We start from the raw sequence: 20,178 nt of genomic DNA on the forward strand, positions 1-20,178 counted from the left end.
TCCGGCTCCCTGCTCAGCGGGAAGCCTGCTTTTCCCTCTGCCACTCCCCCTGCTTGTGTTCCTTCTCTCGCTGTGTCTCTCTCTGTCAAATAAATAAATAAAATATTTAAAAAGAAAAAATCTGTAGATTGCTTTGGATAGTAAGGACTTTTTAACAGTATTTGTTCTTCCAATCCATGTGCATGAAATCTCTTTGGATTTGTGTCACCTTCAGTTTCTTTCATCAGTATTTTACACTTTTTGGGTAACAGGTCTTCTATCTCCTTGGTGAAGTTTATTCCTAGGTGTCTTATTATTTGGTGCAATTGTAAATGGGATTGTATCTTTCATTTCTCTTTGTGCTGCTTCATTGTTAGTGTGTAGAAATGCAATGGATTTCTGTATATTGATTTTGTATCCTGTGACCTTACTGTGAATTCATGTATCAGTTCTAGTATTTTGGTGGAGTCTTTAGGGTTTCTATGTATAGATCATGTCATCTACAAATAGTGAAAGTTTTAGTTCTTCCTTACCAATTTGGATGCCTTTTATTTCTTTTTCTTCTCTGATTACTGGACTTCCAATATTATTCAACATAGTGAAGGTGGTTGGAGTGAACATCTTTGTCTTGTTCCTGACCATAGGGGGAAAGCTGTCAGTTTTTCACCATTGAGTATGATGTACGCTGTGGGTTTTTCAGATACAGCCCTTAGTATGTTGAGATATGTTTCCTCTAAACCTACTTTGTTGAGGATTTTTATCATGAATGGATGTTGTGCTTTGTCAGATCCTTTTTCTGCATCTGTTGAGATGATCATGTGGTTTTTATCCTTTTCTCTTGTTGATGTAATATGTCATGTTGACTGATTTGTGAATATTGAACCACCCTGTATCCCACGAATAAATCCCACTTGATCGTGGTGAATGATTTTTTTTATATATATTGTTGGATTCAATTTGCTAATACTTTGTTGAGGATTTTTGCATCTATACTCATCAGAGATAGTGACCTGTAGTTCTCTTTTTTTGTAGTGTCTTTATCTGGTTTTGATATCAGGATAATGCTGTCCTCATAGAGTGAATTTGGAATTTTTTTTCCTCTTTTTTTTTGAATAGTTTGAGAAGACTTTTTTTAAGATTATTTGAGAGACAGAGACAGAACATGAGCAGGGTGGGGGGTCGGGGGGTGGCGGGTGCAGAAGGAGCAGCAGACTCCCCTCTAAGCAAGGAGCCCGACTCAGGTCTCATGACCTGAGCCAAAGGCAGACGCTTAATGGACTGAGCCACCCGGGTGCCCTTGTATGTAACTCTTTTGCTGCTTCTAAAACTCTCTCTCAGTACTTTTGCAATCTTAATTATTGTGTGTCTTGGTATGGAGTTCCTTGGGTTTTTGGGGGGACTTCCTTGTGGCTCCTGGATCTGAAATTTGTTTCCTTTCTTAGATTTGGGAAGTTTTCAGCTGTTACTTCTTCAAATAAATTTCCTGCCCCCTTTTCTCTCCTCCTCCTGAGATCTCTGTAATGCGAATATTATACTTAAGGTGTCACCTAGTCTCCTTAGTCTATTTTCATTTTTTTAATTATTTTTTCCTCCTATTCAGCTTGATTGCTTTCCATTCCTCTGTTCTCCTTCCTCTAGTCTACTATTTATTCCATTATATATTTTTTATTCCATTATATTTTTAATTTCAATTACTGAGTTTATCTCTGTTCTTGACCATAGGGTCATGTTTCTCTTTGTTAAATACTTAATCAAGGTCAGGCCTTTTCTCAAGTCCAGTGAGTATCTTTTATGACTATTTCTTTAAATTCTCTATCAGACATTACTTAGCTCTGTTTTTTTTTGGGTTTTTTTTTTTGGTTTTTTTTTTAGGTCTCTTGGCTGTGATTTGTCCTGGTCTTTCATTTGCGTCATAGTCCTCTGACTCTTCATTTTATCTAAGTCTGTGTCTATTTCAGTGTGTTAGGAAAGTCAGCTACTTCTTCTGCTCTTGCAAGTAGTGGCCATATGAAGAACAGGTCCTGGGGTGTCCTACCGCACAATATGCCCTGTTCAACCTGACTCTTCAGGGCTGTCTCCTATGTGTGTTACATGCACCCTACTTTGTGGTTGAGTCATGTTTGCCTTCAATCCAGTCATCTGCAATGGCTCTCTTTGCCACTTGTGGACAGGGTTTTGTCCCCATGGTGTTAGTGGGCCGGTCTGGGGCCACCTTGGGCTTGAGGTGAGTCAGACCAGGTGTTTGCTAGAGATGACAGTGATTATGGAACTGCCTGTTGCTTTTCCTGTGTTGTCCTCTGAGAAGCTTTCATTGGTAGGTGGGGTCTACCGTCAGGCCTGATGTCTGCCCCCAGCCCACTGCTGGAGCTGCAGTTGGGCTGGTGTGTGTGGTTGTCTTCCACTCTCCTTGGCAGGAGTCACTGTGGAGGAGTGCTGGCCCCTGTCAGGGCTGCTTGCACACTGCCAGGCCTGTGACACCACTTTGGATGGGCTCTGGCCAAGGGCATATTGGAGGGGGCAGGTCTGTAGGAAATAGTAGGGATGGAGCATGCAGTGTCATCCATTTCCCAGCTGTCCACTGCTGATCCCACAGTTGTTTCTAAAACATCAGCTGAGCCATAAGGGAAACTTGCTGAACACAGTTTAGTTCTGAGAAAGCCTACGCTTGTGCATTTTTAATGGTACATTTTCAGAATTTTTTGTAGTGAAGAAGTCTAAAGTAATGGATTTGCTTTACTGAAATTTGTCGATCATAAAACTATTAAAAATAAGGGGCGCCTGGGTGGCTCAGTTGGTTAAGCAACTGCCTTCGGCTCAGGTCATGATCCTGGCGCCCAGGGATCAAGTCCTGCATCGGGCTCCCTGCTGAGCAGGGAGTCTGCTTCTCCCTCTGACCCTCCCCCCTCTCATGTGCTCTCATTCTCTCTCTCAAATAAATAAAATCTTTAAAAAAAAAAAAAAAAACTATTAAAAATAAATAACAGTCATTACATCAGTGGTGTTTATTGCAGAATTAGACTTTATTACTAGCTTATGCACCATTTATATTGACTATCACCTTTATAACTTCAGAACTGGAACAATTAAAAGCATCAGCATTCAGTAAGCCAGGAAAAGGTGAGTATTTCTGCCCTTTTTCTTTAATGTGTTTAACATGTTCAGAATCCTTGTTTTAAAAAAATGTTAAACAACATTTTCGTAATGGAGAAAGACTCTGGGTTGATACAGCAATAACACTGCATAAACTTTTAAAATGTCTATTCCATAATTAAACTTCCTTTAAAACACTATGGAAAATTTAATAATGACAATTTTAAAAATAATGAACCTATGGGTTTAATGTTGTCTCTTAAGTTTTATGTCCAAATCCAGAAAATAATGTAGTAAATATGATTAACATACGTTTTACTGGAGAATTACTGAGGTTCATATAGAAACAAATTAAGGGATGGTACAGCTATTAATCATACTGACACAGAAAAACCATTAGGCAGCTTGAGGACTTAGGTAATAGTGGAGAGTCTGAACTGAAATACTGACTGCAGGATGTGCAGGTCCTGCAAACAGGTGCGATACTCTGACATGCTTATTAAATAGCCTCCACGTAGTTAGCCGGCAGCATGCCGGTCCTGCCTGTCCTCTGCACAGTGCCGTACATCCAACCTTCATCAATCGCTTGGACGTTAACAATAGCATCTCCATCTCTGAAGGACACCTCATCTGCATCAGCAGCCAGATAGTCGTACATGGCACGGAAGATTTTCTATTTGTGAAGATGAAAAAAGGTAAAAAAAAAAAAAAAAAAATAGTATGTATTAGATTTGCAACAATCAACCCAAATGCCTTTTTAAATTTTATTATATGTTAGTCACCATACATTACATCATTAGTTTTTGATGTAGTGTTCCATGATTCATTGTTTGCGTATAACACCCAGTACTCCATGCAGAACGTGCCCTCTTTAATACCCATCACCAGGCTAACCCATCCCCCCACCCCCTCCCCTCTAGAACCCTCAGTTTGTTTCTCAGGGTCCGTAATCTCGTGTGGTTTGTCTCCCCCTCCGATTCCCCCCTTTCATTTTTCCTTTCCTACTTTTTTTTTTTTAACATATAATGTATTATTTGTTTCAGAGGTCCAAGTCTGTGATTCATCAGTCTTACACAATTTACAGCACTCACCATAGCACATAACCTCCCCAGTGTCCATCACCCAGCCACCCCATCCTTCCCACTCCACTCCACTCCAGCAACCCTCAGTTTGTTTCCTGAGATTAAGAGTCTCTTAGGGTTTGTTTACCTCTGGTTTCATCTTGTTTCATTTTTACCTCCCTTCCCTTATGATCCTCTGTCTCGTTTCTCAAATTCCTCATATCAGTGAGATTATATGATAATTGTCTTTCTCTGATTGATTGACTTATTTTGCTTAGCATAATACCCTCTAGTTCTATCCACGTTGTTGCAAATGGCAAGATTTCAGTTTGATGGCTGCGTAATATTTCATTGTGTGTGTGTGTATACACACCACATCTTTATCCATTCACCTGTCAATGGACATCTTGGCTCTTTCCATAGTTTGGCTATTGTGGACACTGCTGCTATAAACATCGGGGTGCACATACCCCTTCGGATCACTACATTTGTTATCTTTGGGGTAAATAACCAGTAGTGCAATTGCTGGGTCATAGGGTAGCTCTATTTTCAACTTTTTGAGGAACCTCCATACTGTTTTCCAGGGTGGCTGCACCAGCTTGCATTCCCACCAACAGTGTAGGAGGGTTCCCCTTTTCTCCGCATCCTTGCCAACATCTGTCATTTCCTGACTTAATTTTAGCCATTCTGACTGGTGTGAGGTGGTATCTTGTTGAGGTTTTGATTTGGATTTCCCTGATGCCGAGTGATGTTGAGCACTTTTTCTGTTGGCTATTTGGATGTCTTCTTTGTAGAAATGTCTGTTCATGTCTTCTGCCCATTTCTTGATTGGATTATTTGTTCTTTGGGTGTTGAGTTTGATAAGTTCTTTAAAGATTTTGGATACTAGCCCTTTATGTGATATGTCCCCAAATGCCTAATTTTAAGATCTCTTATGACTTAAATTTGTGGAGTAAGTTGCACAAAAGAGAATGTGCAAACACCACCAGGAAAATAAAAAGACTACTCACAAAATAGAAAATATTTGCAAATCGTATATCTGGTAAGGGATTACCATCCAGAAAATATAAGGAACTCCTACCGTTCAGTACTGGAAAAAGGTGGGAGAGGAGGCAAAGGATCTCAGTTCTCCAAAGGAGATGTACAAATAGCCCATAGGCTCATGAAAAAAATACTTGGCATTACTAGTTGTCAGAGAAAGCCACAATGAAATATCACATGACACACTAGAATGGTGATAAAAAGAAACAATAGCAGGTATTGGGGAGGATGTGGAGAAATTTTATAAACTGCTGATGGGAATGTAAAATGGTGCAGCCACTTGGAAGAGTTTTTGCAAGTTCCTCCCACGTTAAATACAGAGTTATAATATTGCGGTCCTGTGTATATACCCAAGAAGAATGAAAACAGGTTTGCACAATAACTTGTACATCCACATTCACAGCAGTATCATTTATAGCAGCCAAAAAATGGAAACAACCCCAATGCCTACCAACTGATGAATGAAGGAAAAAAGGGTGGAATTTCCCTACAATGGAATATTTAGTAATAAAAAGGAATCAGTGCTGCTGTATGATACAATTAGATGAACCTCAGAGCATTAAGTAAAAGAGGTCAGTCACAAAAGACCACATTTCATTTATATGAAATGTCTTGCATAGGCAAAGAGAGCATATTAGTGGATCCCTTGGATTGGATGGTGGGGGAGGGGAAAAGCTCAGGAAGGGGATTGACTTGATGAGTACAAGGGGTTTTTTCAGGGTGATGAAATGTTATTAGATTGTAGTAGTGGTTGAATAACTAAATGAAGTAAAATCAGTGGACCTGTACACTTCAAATGATGACTTTAATGGTATGTTAATAATATATTCATAAAACTATATGAAAAAGGAATGTTTTTGTATATGGCCTTTTCTTCACTTCTGAGAAAGCGGTATTGCATGTATCTTTCACCCTGGGAATTTGGGAGCATACTAGTAAAGTTTCTAAAAGCTATCCTCCACATGTTAAACAAAACAAAAACAAAATATAACATGGTAGAAAGGGAAAATGGGGAGTTACTAATGAATAAGCCTGAAGTTTCAGTTAAGCAATATGAATAAGCTCTAGAGATCTGCTGTCCTGGAGATCTTTATAGAGATCTGTACACAAGCTTGAATCTATAGTGCACAAGAATGTATTGAACACTTAAAAATGTTTTTACAACAGCAAAATAAAATTTTTTAAATTGTTAACAATTTGTAGACAAAAATAAAACAAAGTGCCCAAATTTCCTTCAGAGGAGCAGGCACTGGTTAGTAATTTGGAATGTAACCTGCATAATTTTTTCCTAGCATTCTGAAAGACACATACATATATTCGTATTTGAGGATAGGTTTCCCCTTCCTCCCTGCATATGTGAAACAATTACTGTGATTAATACTCTGACCCATTCTTTCCATTTAATATAGCTTCAGGGCTTTTCCATATAATTCCATATGAATATAGATTTATAGAGCTCTAGATATAGATTTATATATACAGATTTATGTAGATCTCATACTTTTTTTTACTGCTACAGAGAATTCTGTATTTTAGTAAGATCACAAATTAGCCATTTCTATACTTCTGGACATTTAATTGTTAACCATTTTTTCTTACACTAATCCCCTAATGTTTGTCTTTAGGCAGGTATTTCAGAGAAAGAGCTTTTAAAGGTGAAAGGAGTAGGTCAAATGGTATGTGCATTTTAATTTTTTAAAAAATTCACTACCATAATAATGTTCTAATACTTATTGTTTTAATTTGCATATTCCTGGTTTGCAGTTATGGTGGACATCTTTTTTGCTGGCTGTTTCTATTTCTCTTGCTGTAAGTTGTCTATTCGTTTGCTTCCAGGTCTTTGTTATTTTGACCAGAAGGGGAATAATTTGCCAATGAATTTTTGAGTGTTAGGTTTTTTAGATATAAATCTTTGTGTTATGAATGCTGCAAATATTTTCTCCCAGTTTGACATGTTTCTTTTTGTTATAAAACCATTTAAAATTTTATGGTCAAATATGCAGTCTTTCACGTTCCTAGGTTCTAGAACTTGCTGAGGAAGGCCTTTCCTGTCCCCAATATTATAAAATTAGTCTCTACTTTTCTGTGGTATTTTACAGTTTTGATTTTTTTTTTCCCCTGTTGATCTGTAATTCGTTTAGGATCCATTTCTGGGCCTCATCTATTTTCATATCTATTCCCCTGCTAAATCCATATTCAATGATAATAGCCTTAGAGTACGTTTGCTTACCCCGGCAGTAGACGGGTGCGATGGGATAGAGGACACCGTTGTCTGCTGCGTGGCAACTGAAGATGATCGCTGCTGTGGGAGCTCCGTGGTCTTTGCGTGTTTGTAAGCTAAAAGGTGGGGGGAAGTAGTTTGTACGAAGAAAAATGACTAGACCTCATTTCATCTGTGTTAAACAGCTGAGCAGTGCTCTCTTGTCCCCTAACTTAAGAATGGTTTGCAAGAAAGGAGGCTCTAATTAAATTAATGAAAATGAAACATCTGGTTTCATGCACCTCTTCACAATTCTTTCTAGTCTCTTCTCATCAGGAGAAATGATCCAGATTTTTGTTACTGTTGTTGCTGTTTTCAACTCAAAGCATCTGCACCTGTAACCCAGCAAGCTGGGGGGCAGCCCACTTGTACCTGAGGAGGTTGCCGAGAAGACGACTCCGCCGTCGCTGTAGGTGGAGAGGCGCTGGTCGGCGGCTTCTGAGTGCTCGGACTTGTCCTCCCCGCCGCTGACGCTCAGCGCGCTGGCCGAGCGCGAATGCTCCCGGCTCCGGCGCTGTGCTTGCGCTGGGGGGCGGGGCGGGGGGGGCGCATGCATGAGTCCGTCTCTGCGGTGCTTGGTGGGAGTGCGCTGATTGCTAGGCATAGGTTTTCAGTAGGCTCCCATGAATTAAAGCCTCGAAACCCTGTGTGTACGGTTGCCATCCTCATTTACACGTGACAGCTGAAGTACCTTACCAAAGGTCACGTAACTGCTAAATAGTAACAGCCAGGCTTCAAATCCCAGTCTGTCTTGGACCACAACTCCTTCCCTCCACCCTGCCCATTTTCCCGGCTCACAAAAATTCACATTCAAACTCCACCTTCAACTTCTCTAGAAAGTCCTCCCTCACTTCCAGATTAATTTAGATGCCCTTTACTTGAGTTCCCACAATGTGTGTGCAGACCTTTAAAACTGCACATGTCAGAGTGTAACCACTGATTTACTTCTCTCCATCAGCAGACTAGAGTATAAATCCTTTAAGGACAAGCACTACAATTTAACAGGAAAAGAAGGCATAAAGATATGTGGCTTGTTTTGTTGAATTAACAGCCTTCCTTGAAGACAGAGTTTTCAGAAAGTTGCCAAAGGTCACATTCATTCTCTTCCCTTTCCTTATATTTTTTCCTTTTCATTATTTCTCCAATAGAAAGATGTACTACTTTTTCTTCTTTAGAAACAAAGGTAATAAATGGGGCCTGAAGATTTACACAGAGGCAGTGAGACAATCTTTCCCTGACTTAAATTTGCCTAGAAATGATACTGTCCCACTAGTCAGCAAGAAGGACAACTCAGAACACTGAAAACTGTAGTTTCCTAGAGGTCATTGACCTGAGCCCATTAAATGGTGACCTTCATGCTGTTAGCTATAACATACCATTAATCATGTGTAAGCTTCGTGACTGAATGTTGTCTTCTGCTGGATCATAGTCAAACACCGAGCCAGGATTAGTACGCCAGACACGGAAACCTGCAAGTAAGATCAAGGATCAGAACAGATGTTTCTGGAGGACTCCTAATAACTTGGAAAGCAAGGCATGAACTTAACCACAGGAGGACTAACACTAATTTAGCTTATTTCTGGTCATGACTTCTCCGAGAACAAAGCATAAGGTAGGAAAGGTACCAGCTTTGCAAGCTGTGAAAGAACAGTTTGCTTTTACAGCTGATGAAAACACAGGCTGAAGTACTTTATCCTTTAGCTTCCTATGGGTAATGCCACTCTTGTTCTTCTACCCCCTTTGCCCCCGCCCCCCAGGGCTCATATACCTGTAATGGTCTCCTGATCCTGGTCATTCCGTTTTTGTTCCATCTCTACTACTTTTCTCTGAATACCTCGGTAGTTAATGTCACTGAAGTCCTGTGTGTTCTTCTTTACTCGTTCGGTGATAGGGTCCGTCACCACTGGTGTGAAGCAACCCTTGTGTTTCTCAAAGTCTTCATGATATTTCACCTGAAATTTCATGAGTTGATTTTATGAAAATATGATGGTGTGATCATTTCCTTTTCCACATAATCCAGCAGACTGGCCAGTTGATCCTTAAGAATTTCTGACTCACCGTTGAGATGTGGCGTTGGGTCTCCCGCACCCGTCTCATCTCTGGAGTGTCCAAGACGTAGGCAGCTTTGCCTTGTATTTGTTTCCGGAAGCTATCAGAATAAAGAACCTGATAGAGGAGAGACCATGAATTAAGTACAGGTCACGGTACTGTTCTAATTCTGAAGCCTCAAAAACTTTTCCAACACAGGGAGATAAAAGTAGCCGGGGAGGGAAGCTTGAGTCATCTGAAAGGACCCAGTGATACCCTTGACTAATAGCAGAACAGATAAGCATGAGGACTAATGGGCAGGGCTCTCATCAGGAGAAAAGGGACATGTTTTTGACTTTGAAAATGTAACTTCCATTTTCAAAGGAGACAAGGCAGAGAATTTCAGAGAGGATAGGAAGAAAATGGTCTCTGGCATTTGCTAGGAATTGCAGACTGGATGGTATTTGGCACTAGATGGGATTCTGACATTCAAAACAACTATCCTTTTAAATTTTTTAAAGTTCAATTAATTAAGTAATCTCTACACCCAGCATGGTGCTCCAGCTCACGACCCTGAGGTCAAGAGTCACATGCTCTGAGCCAGCCAGATGCTCCCAAACTATCCTTTTCAACAAGTGATCATTTTCATAGGTTTATGCCCAGATTTCATAAACCAATGTTAATACAGAAATCAAAGTCCGCCAGACATGAAAAACCCAAAATATCAAAGCCAAAGAAGGCATCCATATCAGAATATTACCTGTTTCATAGAGTACCTTAAAAATAAAGGAGAGCAGATTGAGGATGTTAGGAAGTCAATTTGTTACAGTTGGTTATGTAAGACTACCCCCCCCCGCCCGCCCGCCCAGTAAAATAAAAGGAAGAGAAAACATTGGCAATTGTTATATCTTAGTATGATCATTTGGAATTTAAAAGCACAGTTGTGTTAATGTAAATTTTCAGTTGAATGAGGTGCACATTTTTATGGTGTTAAAATGTTATTTTTTAAGATGTTGCATTTCGTTTTTTCATTTTAGTGTGCTTCCCAGTTGAATGAGAAAGGCGTGTTTATATGATGTTAAAATGTTATTTTCCAAGTCATTGCACTACTCCTGTGTTTAATCCTAGACAATACCGAACTAATGTTTTCTTGGTTGCGCTTAGCTCGCTCCATCTCTGGAGTAACAGGTGTCGGAGTTGCTTTTCTCATATTCTCTTTGTATAATACCTAGAGGAGCCAAGAGAGCATCCAGACATCAGATAGCAGAAAACCAGTTCTAAAAACCATCATCTAGCTGGTGTTATGGCTCAATTGTATCACACTCTATAAGAAACATGTCAGGAAGATAAAGCCATTAAAATGTTATTACATAAAGCACAAGATGAAGAAAGAATTAAATCAGGTTGAACTGGTGGGGTTGGTTTATCGTTTTTAAGTGGGTAAAGAAGAATTTTTAAAAAATAAACGAAAGCTTTGGGAAAACTGTGAGATAAATTAGTGATATAACCATATTTGCCAGGGTTATTGAAAGTGTAACAATTTCTCTTTTCCTCTCCAAAATACCGAGCTAAAGTTTTCTTGATTGCGTTTGACTCTTTCCATCTCAGGAGTAAAGGGTGTAGGGGTCGCTTTCCCCAAGTTTTCTTTGTATAACACCTGTGAGATACAAAGTTGGACCCGAAAATCATGAAGAGGCAATATTCAGACTATTAAACATAATGCAATTTGGGGGAGAAAACTCCATGTTTAATCTGTTACATGAGTGAGAACAGCTCTCAAGAAGAAAGCTTAAAAAGTTAATGGCAATAGTAAGTGTAGTATATCATTTACAGGGGATTCTAAAAAACCAGCATTTTGCTTGTTTTTAACCTGGGATGGAGTTAGGAGCAGGCCAAACTGCAGGGGTTACTTTGCAAAATTAAAAGCACTTTCGTTTCTCAAGACAATACCGAGCTAATGTTCTCTTGATTGCGTTTGACTCTCTGCATCTCTGGCGTGACAGGGGTTGGGGTGGCTTTCCCCACATTTTCTTTGTACAAAACCTACGTGGGTTCAATGGATCCAAAAAGGCAAAAAGAAAAAAAAATTACAGTTACCAAAAGATTAAACGGAAGAGATCATTTGTTATGAGGCTCAGGGTGCCAGACCATTTGGGCAAGAAGGTTAGGTGGAAAGGAGTATGTTTCCAAACGAAGTTGAGTGTAGTTATAGCAAGACACACATTTCCAGGGTAGGACTGTGCCCTGAAATCCTGGCAGACTGCAAGACAGAACTTGCAGGGTGCCCAAAAGGGATGAGAGAAGGGCTTTATTTTACGTCTATGCATTTCAAGCACCAGACAGATCATCTTGTAACAGGACTTAGGGGAATGTGCTTGACTGACACCAAGAAGGTGGAGGTGCTCCCTATACGGCAGCAGGTGACTGGCCTGTCTTGCAGCACTTAAACTCATATAGACACATCCATAAAATTGTGGGCCCAAAACCAAAGATTCCTTCTACTCTTTTTTTCCCCTGCCATTATCTGTGCTCTGCCTCCTGCTTTAGTTCACCAAACTTATCAGTAAAGAAAAACGTTTTCAGCCATTATATCACTAGCATCATTACCTCAGTGTCTCCCTTCAGTGTCATTCATGGGGACACGGGAGGTTTGGGAAATGGCATTCAAGAGAAAGAATTCTGTTAAAGTAGTGGTTCTTAGAGTGGGGTCCCTGAACAGCAAGGTCAGCATCACCTGAGCACTTCCTAGAATTGCAAATCTGGCCCCGCACCAGACCTACAGAATGAGAAACTGTGGGGACAGCACCAGCAGTCTGACTAACAAATGCTCCGGGTGATTCTGATGCAGTGCTCTCTAGTATTGGAGAAAGCTGCAGACAGCGCTGATGTGGAGGGCCACCAGGTTCTTCCTAACGGGAGCTAACATCTTCCCCATACAAATCCCAACCCCCTGGTAAATTATAAACATGTATCATGTCACAGAGCACAGGCTTACAGGAAGTGGTCTGTAAAGTTAGCAGAGACCACGATGAAGACAAAACAAAAAACTAAAGTTGGTAAAGCAAAAACAGTTCAAGTGACACTTCATTTTTAAGTAAATTGATAAATCATCTTCTGAAACTAGTGGATCTTAATGTTTTCATTTCTCTGAGCACAGTACCTCCAAACAATCACATGAGGAATTTGAGATTGTTAGAACTCGATTTTGTTGTTATCCAAGCAAACTAAAATAAATACCAAATGGAACAGAAATGTCATTGTCCTTGGAGGAGAGGATCAGGGGTTATTTTTCCCCCAAGGTCTCTTTGTCTAAATCTAACAGGGTAAATTAGAACCTCAAGTCATGGGTGCAAAAACTGATCACAACTCCCAATTTTCCAGAAAGAGCTCTCATACCTATCATGCCACCCCCCAAATTTCAGGAGTACGTAAAACAGAGACCTTGAGGATAGCAGATAGAGAGTAAGTTCAGGGGCAGAGGAGCGGAAGGACATTTTATTGGAAAATCTGTTACTTCCTGATATTAGAACTTTATAGATTAAAGCATTCTTGTTATTACGGGGTTAAAGCTAAGAGTAGCCTTCTAGGAGAGAAGGATAAATGAGATCAACAAAATTCACAAAATGTTTTTTAAAAGTAGGATTAATAAGTATTATTTTAAATCATTAAAGAAGTAGCTTTTTCTTTTCTTGCCAAAGTACCGAGCTAATATTTTCTTGATTGTGTTTGACTCTCTCCATCTCTGGAGTGACAGGTATAGGGGTTCCCTTGCCCATATTTTCTTTATACAACACCTGTGTGATGAGAAAGCATCCAGAAAAAAAAAAAAGTTAGGTAACATTTAATTTGTTGTAAGATTTTAAGTGTGAGTTCAACTTCCTTGTTACCAAATGACACAGTAGTCCAGGGAGCCAGGAGTTACAGGTTGGCAAGCTGCCACAAACTACTTTAATGGCGGCCATGGTTGGGCTGGGAAGCAGAGTCTCTAGGCAGCAAGGACCTCAGCTGCTGGGGAACTGCTGACAGTTATTCATGTTATTTTGTCATTTCTAGGAGTACAGTGCCTCCCAACAATCACATGGGGGTTTGAGATTGTTAGAACTCAGTTTTGTTGTTATCCAAGCAAATTAAAAATATATATATTTTAAAATACCAGATGTAATCGCTATCAGAATTAACTAAAATGTTTTTAAAAAGTTGAATCCATAGCAGTAACATAAAAATGCAAAGAGTATTGTCCTTTTGCTAAGTGAGGTATATTAGAAACAAAGGAAGGGTAGTGGGTTTTAAAAAAGAATAAATGTTAAGTATTATATAATTATGAGGTTAAGTGGCATCTTCTTTTTCCCTTTCTTTCCAAAATACCGAGCTAAGGTTTTCTTGATTGTGTTTGACTCTCTGCATCTCAGGAGTGATGGAGATTGGAATTCCTGTCCCCAGGTTTTCCTTGTATAGCACCTGTATGATAAGAAAGCATCCAGAACAAAAAGAGCAATCAACCACTTTCCCCTTTTGTGGAGAAGTGGGGAGAAGAAGGGCAAAGAGGAAGAGAATAGGTAGGAGGAAGGGAAATACCAGAAGCTTCTAGATCCAACCTGTAGGAGCCTAAAGACATACTTATAAGTAAGGGAATGCAGGAAAGAGCAGCAAAAAACTGAGATAGGAAAGTTTTGTTACTTTTGTTTGAATTAACCTCTGCAGCGCTGAGCAGTAGTGCACCATGAAAGGGAACAATTAGTACCCCCCTCCCCCAGTTATGAGGAAGAGAAAGAATTAAAAAGGGTAAGAGACAAAAGGAGAACCAAGGAAGTTATTTTCGATTTGGAAATGTTATTAATAAACCATATAAGGATATTTGGGTTTTTATAAACATTGTATACATAAAGATACATGTGCACAAACCTTTTTTGTTGACTTTCAAAAGAAGTCCAAGTATTTAATTTTTAGTCTGGGCAAACATATTGGGTGGAATTAATTATTTTTAAAGCAAATGGAGAGCAATGACAAGATGCAAAAAAAAAAAGAAACTTCACGGTATCTGTACAAATACCAGTAGGGACAGAGAAGGTTAGAACAGGAAGTAAGCCAAGAGTCCGATCTTTGCTAAATACATTTTTGTAAGCTTTACATCCAGATCAAATTTGCCAAAGCAGGATAAATGTGGGTGCTTACACACTAAGAAGGTCATGTTTTTAAAGGCTAGGATATATACTGAACACTTTAAAAAAAAAAAAAGTCAAATGATGGTATTAATGTTTAACCAAAATGGGGAAATGGATTCACAGGAGATGGCAGCATTAAGTTGTGAACAAGACATGTCAGAGTTTTTATTGGGATAAGCTGATTAGATTTAAAATATAGCCATTAATTTTTGGTTTAAAAATAGTTAAAGGGATTTTTTTTTTCTTTTAAATACCGAACTAAAGTTCTCTTGATTGTGTTTGACTCTCTCCATCTCTGGAGTGATGGGAATTGGGATCCCTTTCCCGAGGTTTTCTTTATACAACACCTGTACAACACAAGAAAGCATCCAGAAAAAAACAAGAGCAGTCCAAACAGCCCTTTCACCTGTCCTGTAAGGATCCTAATATGAGACTACAGACATCAAACAGGAAAGACAAATTCACCAAGTCAAACTGTCTCTTCAAACACAGATTGGGATGACGATATGCTCCATATTTCCTTAGCTAAAGTGCCAGTGTATTTGATATTCACCTTACTATTAACTCATTTATATTGAAGGTTTGTTTCCTGTGTTGGGAATTAAGGAAAAAACTACAATTTCATAAGAGCACTGAAGTGCTTAGTGTACAATAGAAAAATTATTTTTTAATTAGATTGGCAAATACTTATCTACATAGAACATCTGTTTTGCAGAATAACAGATATTTAAAACCCACCAAATCTATGCAGTATAGCAAAATTGGTCTTTGTGGAGTATATTCAAGTTGTGGAGGTGGTCAAGTCTGAAAGTTAATGTTTTAATACATAGTACTATTTATTTCCCATGGAATCTTAAAAGCTCTATGCACCCCCGGACAATTTTGCCTAAATGCAATTTGTGTAACAATGAATACAAATGGTTACTTAGGGAAAAAAAACTGTCCAGGATCATCAGGATCATTAAGATCTCAGATATAAATATCAATAATACTTACTCTAATATAGAAGAAAATAATTAACATACAATTTTGAAAATTAATGCAAACCTTAATTCTTCCAAAAGAAGAAATAATCATCAAAATCACCACCACCACCACCATCATCATCATCATCCCACAGGGAAAACAGTGAACATTCCAACAAGTGATGTTTATATTGACAATTTAACAAAGTTGAAAGGTTGTTAGTGAATAGTAATTAAAAACAAAGGAAAACAAAACAAAACAAAACCAAAAGACAGTGGGACCGAAGAAAGTTACTGTGGAAGAATCAAACTTCCTGAAACTATTTGAACTCACAATTAAAAACCACTTTGGATCAAACCTGCTCCGCCCCCCGCCCAAAAAAATCCAGCTAAATTTTACTATTGACATTTGATTTTCTATCTCAGGTATAAGTAACTCTTAAGATCCTTATACAGAAGTTTCACAGACTATTACAAATTTTTCAACAATATTAATAAAATAAAAAGTAACATTAAGTATAAATTTATGATCTGATTTGTGTATTTAAAAGAAATCAGAAGGTCTGGATTTCTATTCATGGAATGGCTTGTTTAGCACAAATATCAAGACAAGGCTGCTTTGGGTTCCAACACTGAGCTACTTTCTTTTTCTGTCCTGTGTTTATCCAGACAAGATCTAGGTTAAAGCAACCACCATTCCCAATCAAGAGCCACTATTTCTACATGTGGCCTCGAGTACTGTCTTCGAGCTACACTAACCCAGAAACATCTTAGAGATGAAGTAAATAATAGCTACAGTGTTTGGGTTTTTTGGACATCAGTGAACTTCAAAAGTCCCAGCAGCAACATAAAAGTTGAAAAGAGAAGGAAAGGAACCAATTAAAAGTTTTAAGGGACTATTATGGAAGATATAAAATGTTAGAATCAAATGATAAGTAAACGACGTGGAAAACAGAATTCAGTTGACGAAATTTTAAAAATGTTAAATTGATTATTTTAAAGGGACTAATAGAAGTTTGTTTTTTAGAAAATTATTATTTTTTTAAATATGGAATTAAAGGAGCTTTCTCCTGAATACCGAGCTAAAGTTTTCTTGATTGCGTTTGACTCGCTCCATCTCAGGAGTGACAGGAATGGGGGTCCCCTTGCTCAAGTTCTCTTTGTACAAAATCTGTGTGCACAAAACCAACAGTCACATCAGCTTGGACCCATCTTTTAGGTAACCTGATCTTCAAAACAGTCCCTAAAAGTATTTTCGTTTTCATAATGGCATAAAATAGGCCTAAACAACCTCAAGTAATAGAACAACTGTGACGTTTAGTCACACACAGGGCGATGTCTGTCTCTGAGTGGCAGTGATAAAGACGCAGTTGCCAGGCCACAGGCAGGAGTCACTTAGTAATAGAGGTCCTCTCTCAAAGACAGAAGGATGAGGCCTTATCAAAGAGTGTTCAAGTTAATTGAAATTAATATCCATAATGAGTTGTTGGTAACTCTAAGGAACCAGAGAGAGAGAGAAAGAGAGAGAGGTTTGGGGGAATAAAATAAATATTAATAGACACTAAAAGCTAAATAAACATTAGCTTTCAATGATCCTTAAACTATTCCAAAGGAAAGCTCATTTCTCTTACATGGTATACAAAAAATAGCTGAGCCACATTTCTGACTTAACTGTAAATTGCTCTGCCATCTCTTGAATGAAAATATTTAAGAATCACATTCTTTTACAAGAAGTTACAAACACAAAAAATACATCAAACAGAGCCAGAATAAGCACAAATAAAATTCTAGTTAACATTGACCTTTTGAAGGGATGTTAGATTTTTACTTTTGACATGTGTCACACCAGTTAGAAACACCTGTTGTTATTAAAGGAGGGTTTGAGGGGGAAAAAAACCAAACACTGAATATTATGGGTTTTTAAGGAAAGTGATCTATCATTATGTTTTAGGGAAAACGCAGTTAAAATTTCACACCAGAACTCAAGTAAATACTAAATTAGATTTGGGTTGAAAACTGAGGTAATATTTGGTATCATTATTTTCATTATATGAATTTAGTAATTTTACAGGAAAAAAATATGTTTGTAATGTGTTAAAAATATTATTTTAAATAAGAATTAAGGGATTTTATTTTTTGCCCCCTAAGAAATACCGAGCTAAAGTTCTCTTGATTGCGTTTGACTCTCTCCATCTCTGGAGTGATAGGTGTTGGGGTTCCTTTCCCCAAATTTTCTTTGTACAAAACCTGTGAGATACAAGAAAGTACCCAGAAGACATTCAAAACAGGCACAAAGATTAAGGAAGGGAGAAAATTAGGGGCAGGTAGTTTGTGTGAAGAGGGAGTCTTTTAGTGAGTAATATTTAGTAAGGATAATGCTTTTACTTTTTCTTCACAATTTTAATGATGAACTCTACCATGCTAATTCTGGGGATAAAAAAGTACAACACAAAGCACTGAGTTATAGGAAATGAGTATAATAATGAGGAATCTTGTGTTAATTCTACTTACAGTATTTCAGATCTAAGTTTTCACACTTGTCAGTCGCTAAAAATGTTAAAGTACCACCAGAAAAGCGAGTCACTTCTGTAAGTTCAGATGGTTTGGTCAGGTAATAATACACACCCCTCCCTCCCTCCCCCCGCCCACACACATACACAGGATTGTTAAGATGTTACTTTTTAAAAAAGGATAATGAGTTATTCTGGTAAACTTTTAAAAGTAGGGAAATTGAGTTTCTAATTTGATATATTTGTAAATACCGAGCTAAAGTTCTCTTGATTGCGTTTGACTCTCTCAATCTCTGGAGTGACAGGGGTTGGAATGCCTGTTCCCAAGTTTTCTTTGTACATAACCTGTAGAAGATAATTAGAATCTAAGCCAAAAAGGTGAAATGACCATGAATCCTTTGGATTATGGCTACATCTGTGGGCTACGTGGTGGAAACTCTTAAAAACAATCTAGCTTTCAAGTATGAAACTCAAGGAAGACAGAAAAGAAACTCCACAAATATTTATGTTCCCCCCTCAAAAATAACTTTACTACCCTTGAACACTTGGTACTAAATTATGTATTTTCTGTTGTCAACACTTAGAACATTTCTAAAATGCATTAAAAAGTAATAAATTCAACAGTGAGAAAAATCGAACCACTTCATAACATTTAGTATTAGTAGGTCCACAGTAGATTTGTACTTAATTAAATAGGTTATTTGGCTTAAAATTTTCTATTCATGGGATACTCTATTCCTTCAAGGTTGGGAATTTTGTTTTATATTTTCTACTGAAAATTCCTAGGGGCCCCGTAGTCTGTAGGTACTCTTAATATAAGGAGACCTAAAAGTATATTTTTCAGAAAGAGCATCTTTCCTTGATATTTCTACTGATGGTTGTTGGATCATGTAAACTGGTGTTTTTCAAACTGAGGGAAGTCCCTATTTTTTAGGGTCGTATCAAAGGCCAATAAATTTTAATGAAAAGAATAAGGAACTTCCTGAACCTCTGGCCCCCTTCTTTTCCTTCTTTCCCTTTAATGTTAAGACTTGTCAGCTTAAAGGAATGAATGAATTCTTTTTAAATAAATTGGTCAATGGTGTACTTGAGCATGGGGTGGGGAGCAACATGAACAACGCAGGGGGTTTAGGTCACAGATTAACTCCCCTAAACACTGACAAACTAGTGGTGATATCTTTGTTTTGCTGGGAAACTTTGAGGGATCTTTAAAAATCTACTGTTTTAGTACAAATTTGTGTTTCTTTACCCAGCAAGGCAGCAGAACCGAGATCATGGATAACAGAACAAAACATAATCAGAGAAAGACAGGAAGTTGCAATCAAAAGTGACTAAAAGAGTTTTCTTGATTTGTGGACACAAAACCCTAAATGAAATTTGTACCACAAGGAAGCCAGAGTATAAGCAAAGAATGAAACAAGAAAGAGATCTAAATAATATGAGTAACGTTCAAGAGAAATACCACGTGTCTCCTAATGACAACAAAATGAGACTTGAGGCCTCCAGTGACCAACAGAATCTCTAAGACCAAGGTCCTCACCTTTTATTGGCCATAAACTATTTCCCAAACTCCACAGGGTCTCTTGCTAGTAGCCAGCTATTTCTTAGAATGTGCTTATGGATGGGAAAGCTGAGAGTGAGTGTGTGTGTGTGTGTGTGTGTGTGTTTTGGGAGGTGGGGAGCAGAGGCTGGGCTAACCTGATAGAGGTCAGGAGAAACATATGCTTAACCTGATTATTTAAGGTGTGAGGGACACCCCCCCCACACACACATCCACTATGCACAGGTGCCTGGAATTCCTCATAGAGAACATGCTTAATATAGAGTATGTCATTGTGGGTAGATTGTGGGACAGTGAGCACCTTAAACATACACCACCTTTGCAAGACAGTAGAGGAAATTGGGCAAGAGATCTTGAAAGGGAGAGGAGAAGGCTGCAGAGACTTCACAAGTCAACCTAGAGTTTTCCTGGACAGGGGAGAATTGTCCTGAGATATACGTACATGCAAATATATACACTGGAGTAACACAAAATATTACATATGATATTATGTAATATATATGTATGTTATATCTATAATT

The 20,178-nt window shown here is 38.4% G+C and overlaps 1 protein-coding gene across 20 annotated transcripts in view; it reads right to left on the reverse strand.

Moving 5' to 3' along the window:
• Positions 1 to 2,980: 2,980 nt before the first annotated feature.
• NEB (nebulin) overlaps positions 2,981 to 20,178 on the reverse strand; it is a 215,213-nt gene continuing 198,015 nt past the window's right edge. For 4 of the 20 annotated variants that reach the window (XM_064586520.1, XM_064586524.1, XM_064586519.1 and 1 more), the window contains 15 exons: positions 18,349 to 18,441; positions 17,741 to 17,833; positions 16,665 to 16,757; positions 14,876 to 14,968; positions 13,825 to 13,917; positions 13,161 to 13,253; positions 11,410 to 11,502; positions 11,024 to 11,116; positions 10,595 to 10,687; positions 9,490 to 9,597; positions 9,200 to 9,383; positions 8,808 to 8,900; positions 7,804 to 7,956; positions 7,402 to 7,508; positions 2,981 to 3,742 (listed from right to left, as the gene is read on the reverse strand). In XM_064586520.1, coding sequence (XP_064442590.1) covers positions 3,569 to 3,742; positions 7,402 to 7,508; positions 7,804 to 7,956; positions 8,808 to 8,900; positions 9,200 to 9,383; positions 9,490 to 9,597; positions 10,595 to 10,687; positions 11,024 to 11,116; positions 11,410 to 11,502; positions 13,161 to 13,253; positions 13,825 to 13,917; positions 14,876 to 14,968; positions 16,665 to 16,757; positions 17,741 to 17,833; positions 18,349 to 18,441 — 1,656 coding nt within the window. In that variant the 3' untranslated portion in view covers positions 2,981 to 3,568. The remainder of the gene's footprint in view (positions 3,743 to 7,401; positions 7,509 to 7,803; positions 7,957 to 8,807; positions 8,901 to 9,199; positions 9,384 to 9,489; positions 9,598 to 10,594; positions 10,688 to 11,023; positions 11,117 to 11,409; positions 11,503 to 13,160; positions 13,254 to 13,824; positions 13,918 to 14,875; positions 14,969 to 16,664; positions 16,758 to 17,740; positions 17,834 to 18,348; positions 18,442 to 20,178) is intronic. The other 16 variants (XM_064586522.1, XM_064586521.1, XM_064586523.1 and 13 more) reach the window with 16 other exon arrangements.

Source organism: Mirounga angustirostris, unplaced genomic scaffold (genome assembly GCF_029215605.1).
Source record: "Mirounga angustirostris isolate CCGP_5_RB_7025 unplaced genomic scaffold, mMirAng1.0.hap1 SCAF_3, whole genome shotgun sequence".
NCBI classification, from domain to species: Eukaryota; Metazoa; Chordata; class Mammalia; order Carnivora; family Phocidae; genus Mirounga; species Mirounga angustirostris.